The sequence below is a fragment of the Rutilus rutilus genome (assembly GCF_951802725.1).
Source record: "Rutilus rutilus genome assembly, chromosome: 18".
Lineage (NCBI taxonomy): Eukaryota > Metazoa > Chordata > Actinopteri > Cypriniformes > Leuciscidae > Rutilus > Rutilus rutilus.
Genome location: NC_140231.1, coordinates 21,400,750 through 21,413,646, shown reverse-complemented (window position 1 = coordinate 21,413,646; position 12,897 = coordinate 21,400,750). Strand labels below are relative to the sequence as shown.

General features: G+C 37.4%; 1 protein-coding gene across 3 annotated transcripts in view; it reads left to right on the top strand.

The window, feature by feature from the left end:
• The window catches only part of tnksa (tankyrase, TRF1-interacting ankyrin-related ADP-ribose polymerase a), a 109,816-nt gene that overhangs the window by 7,628 nt on the left and 89,291 nt on the right, over positions 1–12,897 (top strand). For 2 of the 3 annotated variants that reach the window (XM_084388250.1, XM_084388249.1), the window contains exon 3: positions 8,783–8,878. The exons of the other annotated variant lie outside the window; for it this stretch is intronic. In XM_084388250.1, coding sequence (XP_084244376.1) covers positions 8,783–8,878 — 96 coding nt within the window. The remainder of the gene's footprint in view (positions 1–8,782; positions 8,879–12,897) is intronic. 3 annotated transcript variants of the gene reach the window in all.

Genomic DNA, 12,897 nt, shown 5'->3' with positions numbered 1-12,897 from the left:
ATTAGTCAGTTTGATCTGGGCACGCTGAAGCTGAAGATGATCACCGTACGCTTTACTACAGTCCTATATGAGATAAATCAGAAATAGATAGGCCTACACAAAATAAACACAATATTACAACTTGTATGCACAAAACAAAAGGCTGCAGATGCACACGCAAACTTGTAGTCATGTAGTCAACTTGGATGGGTTAATGCAGAGGACAAATTCTGAGTATGGGTTGCCATACTTGGCCTTCACGTCATGTCACTTTCACTTAAGGAATCTCACATATATATTAATATATATTAATATATATTAAGGCTGTCAAAAATAACACATTCATTTATGTGATTAATTACATTTGCACACATACATTTACACTCTACCGTTCAACATTTTGGGGTGGGTAAGGCTATATTTAATTAATCAAAATTGCAGTAAAAAACTAGTAGTGTTGTGTAATATTATTACAAACTGGTTTCTATTTTATTTTAAAATGCAATTTATTACTGTGATGGCAAAGATTAATTTTCAGCATCATTACTCCAGTCTTCAGTGTTTCATGACCCTTCGGAAATCATTCTAATATGCTGATTTGGTGCTCAAGAAACATTTCTTCTCATCAAAGTTGAAAATTGTCCTGTTGCTTAATAGTCTTGTGGAAACTGTGCTACATTTTTTTCAGGATTATTTGATGAATAGAAAGTTTAAAAGAACAGCTTTTATTTGAAAACTTTTGTAACAATGTCTTTACTGTCATATTCGATGACAGTATTCATATATTTGAGAAATGCAAATTATAAATAAAAAAATAAAGCTTGATTATATGTGCATTTGCTAGTCCAAGTAAAATCACAGTACCTTTAACCCTCGTGCGCGGTTCGATTTCTGGTTAACGTCTGTATGATCCAGGTCAAGTTGAAAGCCCTCATTGGATTTAATACAATTCTCCAAAAATCACAAAAAAACATACAATCAGGTATAAATAATTAATTTTAATATCAATACTTTTCACACATTACAAAGAATACATTTATGATTTTATAAAAATGTTTTTAACCACTATTTTTTAAGACTGCCCCTCCCCCACACCTGTGGGACATTTGTGATTACACATTTATACCTATAATATCTTGGTCTAAAACCTAAAGTAATCTTGACAAACTATATATCATTTGAAAGCTTTCAGACTCTAGTTTTCATATTTGGTGACTGTTTTTCAAAATAAATGAAAGCCCAATAGAGAAATAGGGATAGATTCATTATTTGTAATGCTGTGCCAAACTATAACACAAGCCCTGGTTCTTTCCGTATGTTTTTTATGTGGGTTTTAGAGGTTGAATTCAAATCAAATATTAACATTACTGCCCAAACTACTTCTGAATAGGATGCCTACTTCATATATTGAGAAAATTATGGAAATATAGGTATATGGTTCAGATCACTCATGGAAATCAGAGAGTCTTTATATGCTCACCGGTGGAGTCTGGATGTCATCTAGTGCGAAAAGCTTATTACTGCACCCAAAACAAATCTTACTGAAAGTTTAAGATATCAACCTTAAAATAGGCACAGAACTTGTTCAGATATTTAGCTTTGATTTTCTTGAAATTTTTGAGTTGAACATGTTTTGTAAATTATATTTTTACATTTGACTTTCTTTTTTTTTTTTAACGTTAACTTTTTTTTTTTTTTACTTAGCTCTGACATACAACAGAGAAATGTTTATTTTTATTTTTATTTTGGGTCTGTACAGTTGCTTTTCAACAGCTGTGTAAAATGGGTCAAATTGACCCACAAACAGCAAGATCATATACAATTTCTGTATGCAAATTTCACAACACATCTTTGAAACTTGAAACTTTGTATGCATGTTCATGACCCTAAATGAAAAAGTCACAAAATTTCAAGAAAAATAACAGGTTAGATAGTATTTCAGATAGCTTGAAAAAAGAAATGATAGCCAATTTTTACCATTTGTGGCTGACAAAATATTTTCCAGTATTGAAATAACTGGGAAACAGCTCCTTTTTACCTTCACCAGGGTAGTTAAAAACCAAAATAACAAAATATAACCAAAATATTATTTTGGGTTGGTACAGTTGCCTTAGGACGTTAAATTATGCAGGTCAAATTGACCCATGCACGAACGTCACAAACATAACAGAAATTATGAGTGTATATGTCAAAACACATCAGCATGTTGAAACTTTGCATGCATGTCCATGACCCTAAATGAGAAAATGTCACAAAATGTCAAGAAAAATAAACATAGGTTAATCAGTGTTTCCGACAACTCAAAAATCAAAATGGGTTAGAGTTGATAATAGATTAACAAAAATAATAAACAGCACCAGGCTAGTTTGGTCCCTTTAGATTTTTCATGAATACAAGCTTTTTTCCTATCAGATCTTCATCCTTTCTGAACCCAACAAGTGTTGTCACCTCTGCCCTTTGCTCATAATGAATAAATAATTAGCATCCCCTCTGCTAATTAGGATTGCTGCTGGTCTCCACTCATTAAATGTGCCCATCAGGCCAAAGCTGCAGGGAGGCAGTTTGAAATTAGAGGTCGTGTCGTCATTCCTTGCCTCTAAGATGGATGGCGGTGATGGCGACAGCATGTTTCATTTTCACTCTGCCTCACTCCTGACTTTTCTACTTAGTGAACAAGTTTAAACTCCACACTCTCATACCCTTGAGCCGTAGCTGTCTCCACTCCTATTTTCCAATGCAGTTAACCATTATTGTGCACGCTTGGGATGAAATTAAAGATCAATAAATCGATTAATCATGAACGAACGAGCACACCTTCAATCTCAGATAATATGTGTGCGTGCCCGTGTGCGTGTTTGCGAGCCCCTCAAGTCGTTTCTTTCATTCCCATCTGGGGTTATCAAGTTGCTAATGATTTCACTTGGCACTAATGGGCATTTTCACCGTTGTCTAAGTATGTAGAGAAATTTAATGAACGCAGCTTGCAGAGATGGCTGTGTCTGATATGTGTGTGTATCCAAACCTCTCTGAATCCTGTTAGAACAGTGGGGATTTGTACATGCTTATGCATTAACCCAAGCACCCATGTTCTCTCTGAAGCTCTCAGTTAATCAGCCCTCTCAGTGTTCGGCCATAATTACTCTACTCTGATGATCACACTCCATCCACCAATTACTGCGCACGCGGCAGCCGCTGTTTATTCAGAAGGTTCTTATGACCAAGTGTAGGTCTCAGAGCCTGTTTTAATGCTGTTGGTTCTGTGGCCCTTTCCTTTTGTATTCTGAGCAGCATGCGGGTTTTTCTGCTGGTTTATTTCAGGGTCAGTGACATGTAAGATTGTCCGTGATAAAGAAAAGAAAACTGTGTGTAATTTAAAGCAGACGTACCACATTTTTTAAAATGTACTTTTTGTATTACATGATCAAGTTTCAGTCTGCTGACTTTTGATATGTCATGTGAATGTTGTAGCGATCATATAAAAAGTAAAAAAAAAAAAAAAATCATACATGTTCAAGTGTAGGCTACACATCTTTTATTTTTCATGTTGAAAGTATTTTTTGTTATTTTTTTATATATATCATTAATTATTAGGGCTAGGTATCAATACAGATGCCCTGATTCTTGATTTTTCAATTCGATTCAGTAAATTCATAGCCTGACTTCGTCATACTCATATTCTAGTCAGAATGTGAGTCTGATACCGCTCCATAGAGATTTGATTATGGGGCGTGTCTCAACCGAACTAGGAAAAAAAAAACCTCTGCACTCAATTGGATAGACCTACAACCAATCAGAGCAACGGAGTAAATGACGCATGTCCTTCATTCATATTTTCAACCAACAAAATGTCGCGGGCGCGGCTCTCTGTTCCTCTTTTAAAATGAATGCGCTGTCGATATCTTCTATAACAGACGCGATGGCGGAATCTACACATGATGTTTCATAAACAAAGTTCGGGAGGAGCACGTACTCAATCCACTATCAACTTGTCATCAAACAATACCATGTCTAACGTTACCGCGGAAGCATATTCACTCTGTCAACTTACCTAACACTCCTTGACAGTTTTTCAGCATCCCTCGGTCCCTCCACCACCCCGAATCCTCACTCTTGTCTTGTTCTCTCACAACCAGGAACACGGGGGGAGTATGGCTACCGAGCCCACAGCCCTCTCGGACAGCACGTCATATACGCATTTATTCTATCTTACTTATTTGTGTGAACTCATGACATCTCATATAGCCTACGCATTTATTCTATCTGACTTATTTGTAAATGTGAACTCGTGAAATCTCAATTCTCCAGCTGCAGTCGTCTTTGTTGTAAACTAATTCAAATCAAGCGCTCTTTGGTGACGTAACCGCAGACCATCTGTCCATCATCGATTAAAGCCCGCCCTGGCAATTTGATTGGCCCGGCCTTCTAGGAGCCGAGCATAATTACTCCTCAATGGATCGAGTCCAGGCTAGTAAATTCAATGATTCAATTTCCACTGACCCCACCACAAAAGAAGTAATGAATGAGTTAAGTAGTTATTGTTTTTGTTGTTTTTGACCCATGTATCCTTGTATTGTTATAAATAAGGTTATGACACCCACATTTTTAGATCCCAGTGAAATTTAACAATATTCAATTCCAATTTCGATACCACAGCTAAAACTACTTGCTAATATAAATTGCAAAGATTGTCCTAATAAAAATAAGTAAACGGTCATTAATAAAAACGAACAAATAATTAAACCACAAGCATTAACACCAATAAATAAATACAATAGAACAAAGACAGAAATGAAATAATCAGTGCTTTTAAGTTTTTTTTTTTATGGAGGTCTCACAGTAGACATCTTCACTGTCCAAATTAAATAGCCTAAAGGTTCATGCTAAAGTTACAAAAACGTTATTCAGTGAAGAGCGGGGAGTGATTTCTTTGTCTTTGTTGTTTGATTAACATTAAGAACACAGACAGCAGCAGGAATATTAGGCTGCTGTCACTTTAAGACTAATGCACGGATCCAATATAATGATACACATGCGTTCCTCTACTGTTTACTTAAGCCATAACTGACTATGTTTACTTGGATACTCGCAAAGGCGGGCATTTTGACCAGCCCTATTAATTATTAATTCATAAATATGTTTTTGAGAGTCGCACCAAATGACATTAAGTCATGAAGTCAAATGATCTTATATTTTAAGAGACAAAGTCTTATTAATCTTATTAAAGTCTTATTTATCTTGACACCAAGTCATGCAGGGTCTGGCAGGGGTCCTCTATCTCTCTCCATTTTTTTCTTTTGTATTTCTGAATGTTAGTTGCATCACACAATTTAGTTTGATTAAAATGTTGCTAAGCTACTTAATCATGTTTCCTTTGCAGCAAAGCTCTTTTCTTTATTATAATTTTTGTACCTGAAAATTTGTATCATGCTGACATATATGCCGTCGTCACCCGAAAAATATCCAAATTAATTTTAATATACTTTAATACTGTAAAATACTACAGTGTAGTTTTGAACAAACAAGTCTATCTGGACAAAAAAAGCATTATGTTATTGACCCTCCAGAAAGTATAAGCATGCTAACAACGTAGATGTTTCTCATAGGGAGGGGGGACCGCCTGCAGAGCGGAGGTTACCGAAATGTCCCCTCGATGCCTGTCGCCTGATTGATAGGCTAGCTGTCATAAGCACGCAAGCGAATTTTAATCATGCCATCGCGTCACGCAGACACTTCCAACCCTTTGTGCCCACCCGCCCCACGGCAGCCCACCGCTCAAGTGCTTTCATGACACCAGTGTATGCAAATGTGGTCTCTGTGGGGCCTTTAGTGCATATTAATTTGACTGAGAGGGCTGATGGTAGCTGTATTTTCCCACTTAGCTAAACCTTTTTCCTTATCCCTTATTTTTCTGCATCAAACCCAGAGTCCTCCCTTTATGCAGTGGTGTATTTCACACACCGGTTTAATGCTTGTCAAAACGGTGTTTTTCTGATGAGAAATGGATGACCTATGAGTCACCGGCATAGCAATACAATCAGACTCGCGCAACACAAGATTGTTCTTCTTTTTTTAGTTCAAGCTTCTTTGCCAGAATTCTTTCTCTTGTTTCCTTCACAGGCTTTAAATATTGGCCACTGTAGTGTTTTGAGAACAGCTTTCGTGTAAAACATATGCTTTTTAATCTGTCCCAACATGATGGACCGTCATCAACAACACTATTGTTCAAAAGATTGAGGTTGGTCAGATTTATTGTGACCAAAAATACAGTAAAAACAGTGATATTGTGAAATATTAGTACAATTTAAAATAACAGAATTTTCAGCATCATTACTCCAGTCTTGTGTCACATGATCCTTCAGAAATCCTTCGAATATGCTGATCTGATGCTCAAGAAACATTTCATATTATTATCAATTTTTAAAACAGATGTGCTGCTTAATATTTTTGCAGGACATTGTGATACATTTTTTCAGTATTATTTGATGAATAGGAAGTTAAAAATAACAGCATTTATTTGAAATAATAATCTTTTGTAAGATTATAATAGAAATAAATGTTGTCTTCTCTCTGGTGGAGAATGTGAGTAATGGTACCTAACTAATCATCAAACCACCGATAAGACAATTAGTGTGATTTAAGTGTTTTTTTCTAAAAAATTAATGAATGAAATAAAATGATACATCACAATTTTTAGCAGAAGTGCTTCAGTGTTGAATCTGCTCTGAGAAATGGTCTATTCTGTTGGCCATCAAATTGATTAGTGAATTTTTTTTTTTTTTGATTGTTTTATGTTTTTAGTGGCTGTGCTGTAATTAGCTTGCAGTTATTTATTATATAATTTTTTTTTGTCAGAGAAGATTGGCTGACAAATTGTACAACGACCAAGACATTGATAGTGAGGTCAACTCATTTTTATTTTTCAATGTATTAGGGCTGGGGAGTACATTGAGTTTGTACAATATATCAATATATTTTTTCATAAACAATGTAGGAAGAGGCACTACCTTTTATATTGATGGACAGTAGTTGAGCGCATCTGAAAAATAGTGAAGGACACAGAGTGAGCTGCTACAGTGCGAAGTGTATAATCCCATTTTGTCCTAAACATGAGATATGCTTTATATTAAGGGCTTCAAAATAACTACATAGATAAAGCCTATATAGTAAAATAGATATAGTAAACCTGCATAGTTTAAATCTGCTTGCCTTGTCAGATGCTCTTACAGATAGCCTACATGTGCAGACAGATACTTGCGCTGTTTAATGTGTTTGAGATGTGGTGTTTGCCTCAGTGTTATCTTACGTTTTACAGGTGTATTCTCCATCTGTAAACGTTAGCAAATCTTGCTGTCAGGAGTGGAGCCTTATGCAAGCGAGTCTCCGCTAAACTTCACAGACTCCAGTGAACGAAGCATCGCCGCCAAACAGATGAATAGGAGCACTAAAATATAGCTACATTTTGTAAAATATTTATCGTTGGACGTTAAATGTGCCATATTTAGAGTGTATAAGTAAGTGTATTTTTATGATAGCAGTAACTGTAAAGTGATTATTGTAATGGGTTTATCAAATGTAGGATGAAATAATTACTAAGCTCAGATGAGTGAATGTGGGTTCCTCTTGCCAATTAATGTTTAGCCTCTACTTTTGTTTTGATTTATTAGTGAATTTAACTTTTGTTAAACTTCTGTTTTTGGTTTGTAATGTTGTTACAATGTTAGAATGTTAGAATGCACATAATATATGGCACAGCCTACATGGTTACTGTTTGTTTTCATAGCCTTCAATATGAACATTGTTGCACAACATTGGGCAAGATGTGACATCATTTTCATAAATAAATAAATACAGATTTTTTTATTTATCCAAATAGAAAGTAGAAAATAACTATGTCTCTGTATTTTTTTGGCCATATCGGCCAGACCTAAAATGTATAATATTATTTTTAAATATTTGTTTATATATTTAATATTTTGAGAAATATTATTCAATGTAGTGTTTTCTTCAAACAATAGAAGTCACCAAATGGTCACCAAAACGGAAATGCGTCAAAGCACAGTGAATTGTCCCTGCACAAATAAATCAATAATTTGATTATGCAAGTCTTCCTGAAGACTGATTAGTCGACTGGTTGATTTTGAAATCATTAGTATCAAGCTCCTGGACGTTCTCTACGATTTGAAGCAATGGAAATGCCCATTTTTACGAAGTATTCTGTGTAATTCCTCTCTGATGCCACGGATATGTGTGATGAATTGTAGGCAGCGCGAGATGTGTGGAAGTGTTACTGAGGAGGGTAGTGAATTGGACAGGGAGGGCAGAGGGAGGGGACGTGTACGTTAGCCTGTGTACAAGCGTATGTTGTTGTACAGAGAGAGAGAGAGAGAGAGAGAGAAGAGAATTGGAGAGAGTTGATAGACGCTACTCGCTCTAGGTGCTCTGCGTTACTTGGGTATCAATAGCAGAGCGCCGGTGAACGGCTCTCGTCGTCTCTTCTTCTCTCAGGGGGCCGTGGAGAGGATCGAAAGACATGCTTTGATATTCCACTCTCATACCCGAGTTCCCGTCACATGCCTGGAGTCGGACTCTCTCAGTGTAACATGGGCTTTTTCCCCCCGTCTCACTGCAGTGTGTGTTTTTCCGTGCGGGCTGTTTTCGCTGCTGCTCCTGGTGCGCTGGTGCGCGATGTGTGTTTATGTCTGCACCATGCCGAGGCAAGCGCTCCCAGTCAGCGGTGCGAGCGGTCCCAGCAGCAGCCTCTGTCTGCCTGAGTTACGATACTGCTTGTGTTTCCCCTGCACAGTTCTGCTCCAGCACGGCGCCGATCCCAACATCCGCAACACCGACGGCAAGTCTGCCCTGGACCTGGCTGACCCGTCCGCTAAAGCTGTTCTCACCGGTGAGTGCAGCAACCTCATGTTCTCCATTCCCAGTCTTTCTGTCTCTCTTTTTCTTTCTTTTATCAGTGTTTTCGTCTTGGAATGTATGCAGTTTGTTCCTGTCTGATACTATGTCTACACAGCTTTGAAATGGAGCAGCATTGTTATGCATCTGTATCTTCACGTACTAAACGTGAAGATACAGATGTTTGTGTGAAGTGGGACTGTTGTTGTCCTTGAGCGCTTCTCTGCCTGCGTGCTCTCTGTAGGGATGGGTGACTATTGAACATTATGATTTTCAAGTTAAGCTACATCGTGAGGATTTTAATGTACTGTGCTTGGCCATTAAAGTGTAACTTTGCTGATTTTCAACCTGCTTTGTATTGTTACAATGTTGGTAGTTTATGTAATTGAACAATGTTTACTCATTCTCCTTGTTACGTGGACCAATAAATTTCCATTTATATGTCACCAAATCACTTCATCTGGCGGACTTTTGACAACTTCAGGGCTTTTATAGCTGCATTTCCATTACCTTTTAAATTGCACAAATTGAAAATTGAAAATACACCCGATGGAAACTTTATCAATTTAGCAAAAACTCGCATGTGGTGATTTTTCAGGCAATTCGAAAAAGGAATAGGCTATATCGCTAAACTGCAATGGAACGTTTTTTTGCATTTACAGGTCAACTGGCAATTGTAAAAGTCGATCATTCTTTAAAGATGGCGCGGTATGTTTGGACAGAAGACGAGACAGAGTTCTTTATTAAACTCATAAAATACAAAATAATTATGGGAAAACTGTATTCTAAACAACAAAGAAATGCACAATTATCAAGACCTTGAAGCAGATAGAAGGGAGAAACACCCAGAAACACCTCATATGTGGCTGCTCCCAGGTATAAGGGGCTTTCCTTGCCATTAATGCTTGATTGACAAGCCTACGTCTCCTTCGATTAAAAATAATAGCTGGTGGCTGCGATACACATAAACCTACCAACATGAGTTGCCGTGATTTTTGGAATGATTTATCACGAGAGGATAAAAGTACGTTTTAGTCGCATAACATCGGTTAATGAAAATGCCGTCATTTCGCAATAATGTGTAATTGACATTTAGAAAATATCACAAAAGTTTTGGGCAAAATCTGTAATGGAAACCAGGCTCAATATTAGGGCTGCACAATTAATCGAAATGAAGCCACACGCGAATTTGGCAAAGGCTGCGCAGCTGATCGGTAGTAAATGCTGCTTCATCTGAAAGCCAGAGGGCGCTCTCACGCCGACACGCCCCTATGGGCATCATACTATCCTAGCTGAATAAACAGAAGATTGAAATGCTTTGATTGATTTATTAAATGTTGTCCTTTGTTTGACAAGAGGTTCATAAATGCTTCTCATGTTTGGAAAGATGTTTGACAGGTGTTGCTTTTTCAAATGCAGTGCTTTCAGTTGGGGCAGCATTTACTACGTATCACAGAGCCGTACGTCACTGACAAGCTGCGCATAAAAAATAATCGCAGCCTTTCGGTTAATACTCCAAATCGGTTAAGCGCGATTTCCATGTTAATTGTGATTAATCATGCAGCCCTACTTAAAATGAAAACTAAAGGTTATGCCTCCACATTTTTTTTCCTTGTCCACAGACCATTGGATCGACAGAGTTATTGACAAAACAGTTATTGTAAGAGTGGGTTTATCTCTGAAAATGGTATCATACTATGTCTACACTTTAAACAGCATAATGGTAAAAATATTGAAACGGCTTTCAGTTTCTTTTAGTATTCCCCTCCATTTGGCCTAAATCACTGTGTTCGTTGCCATCCAGTTTGAAGTGTTAACTACAAACACAGAGGTTTTTCAGATTGTCTGTCGCAGTGTTCTCTCCAATATCAGGGGTTTAAATTAGAATGAAATTAAATTAGAATGAAGAAGTGTCTGACCCATCAAAAATGTTTTTTTTCCCCCAGGGGTTTAGTTTTAATTGCGCAAATGGCAGCATAAACAACATGAACATGGATTCACACATCGTCACATCACACACCTGCAGCGCTTCTGTGAACGGAATAAAAGGAATAAAATAATATATAAAAGGAAAAAATAGATCTTTTTGCAAAATATATTTCCGTTTATTAAATGATTAAATGAATATTTGGGAAGACAAAGATTCATTATGGCAGCGGCCAAAATATTTTCAATGCAGGAAAAAAACCTGCATGTTTATGTTTCTTTGTAGCCTTTAGCCATTACCTACAACGTGCTGTATTCTTCATTGGAAGCTAAAAGTAACTCACTCCCACCAAATTTTTGCTCTTTGAATCCTTGCACCTGGGAAAAATACAAGTCTACACCAGTATGACTAAAAGTTTGCTAAGAAGTACTAAAGGAAGGCAGTGTTTGACTCTGGTAAGTGTATCCATAGCAGACTGTTGGGAGTGGCCTTGGACCACAACATGCTTAGTGCATTAAGAGTTTTCAACCTTTTTGACAAAAGCCTTTTTTCTTTGTTTTTGTTTTTTTTCTAGTCAGGTAGCACCAATTTCAATTTGTTTTCGATTTTCTACTGGACAGGCAGCCAAGTTTTATTGAAAGCCTTTTTTTGCCAGCTTTGCCAAAGTAATTCACCACTTTTAAGTTGTAACTCTGTTTAGTAATAGTTTGCACCGTTCCAGTGTCATGACTTTCGAGCTTCAGGGCATGAATATGGACATGTCATTTGTTGATCATTTCTGTGTCATGAATTGATTCAAAACTCAACGATATGTTCATCTATCTATATTCGTTTATATAAATTTGATTGTTTATTAGTGACAGGCAGATGTATTAACCAGGTCAATTAATCAGCCCATATTTGGCAATTTTAAGATTGGCCGACTATCAGAATCTCTTAAAGGAAAATAATTCCTTTTGCTAATGTTTGATTAGAGCCCTGGGTCGGATCGGATGGGTAGGCTAGGTGTTAGTGGCCGGTGGTCTGGAGCCTTAAAGGGTCACGACACCCCCCTCTTTCAGCTCAAGTCTAGCTCACAATCTTTTAAAAAATGCAACTTAAATGGGCGTGGTGGCTGTAAGAAGAAGGGAGGGGAGTGGGTGTGGTCAAAGCCAGTGGCCTATGCATCCAGTAGCACCTCAATGCAGTACACGAGACTGTCACTAAAAATCTGTGGTAAAACGAGGAAATGGTAGATTTTTTTTATAGCTGGCAAAGTTAAAGTCTAATGAAATACACTGACACCTTATTAAAACATATAAATGTACATGCATATGTATAATTATGCCATTATAAAATATATATGTTTATATACACACTATAAATGCATATATTTGACATTCCAAATACATTCCGTAGGCTATAGCCTAACTTAGATCTACGCGCCCCCTAAACCCACATAATAAAGATGGACAATTACATAGAAATTTGCACAAACTAAGCACAATATCCACATTTTAATAACGAGTGATTATTTAACAAAAGGCAAGTAAAACGGTCAGGGTTACATTTTAGACACACACACACCTCTGAAGCGATAGAAAAGTCCTCGGGACCGCATCACTCGCATGACGAAACCTGCATTGGTGTACAAGGTCGAAGTCCACCATTCTCCAGTTGAATGGTTGCTACACACATAGTTTAGATGTGTCCGTGGTTGATGGCCAACCAACCGCCCGCAGTCAGAGTCCAGCCCGGGAAACATCGCGCGGAAAGATGCACTGCAACTTTTGCACCACGAAAACAAACGCGCGTCCCATCATTGCCTGTCTCATCTACTACGCGATATCACAGTTTGACATGTCTGTCATTGGAAAGTTCCACGTGGTGTCATGAATAATTAAGAGGCAGTGTCTTCTCATTGGATAGGAAAACTCAGTCATGAATAATTATGAGACACCGATGAGTCATCAAAGTACTATAGTGCTCTGCCACGTCATAGCCTGTGACGTGGACACAATGAAGATTTTAAACCCGGAAGACGAAAATAGCGGAAAAAAACTAAAATTTTACCATTTTCCCCCTACTATTAAATCTAACAGATGCTA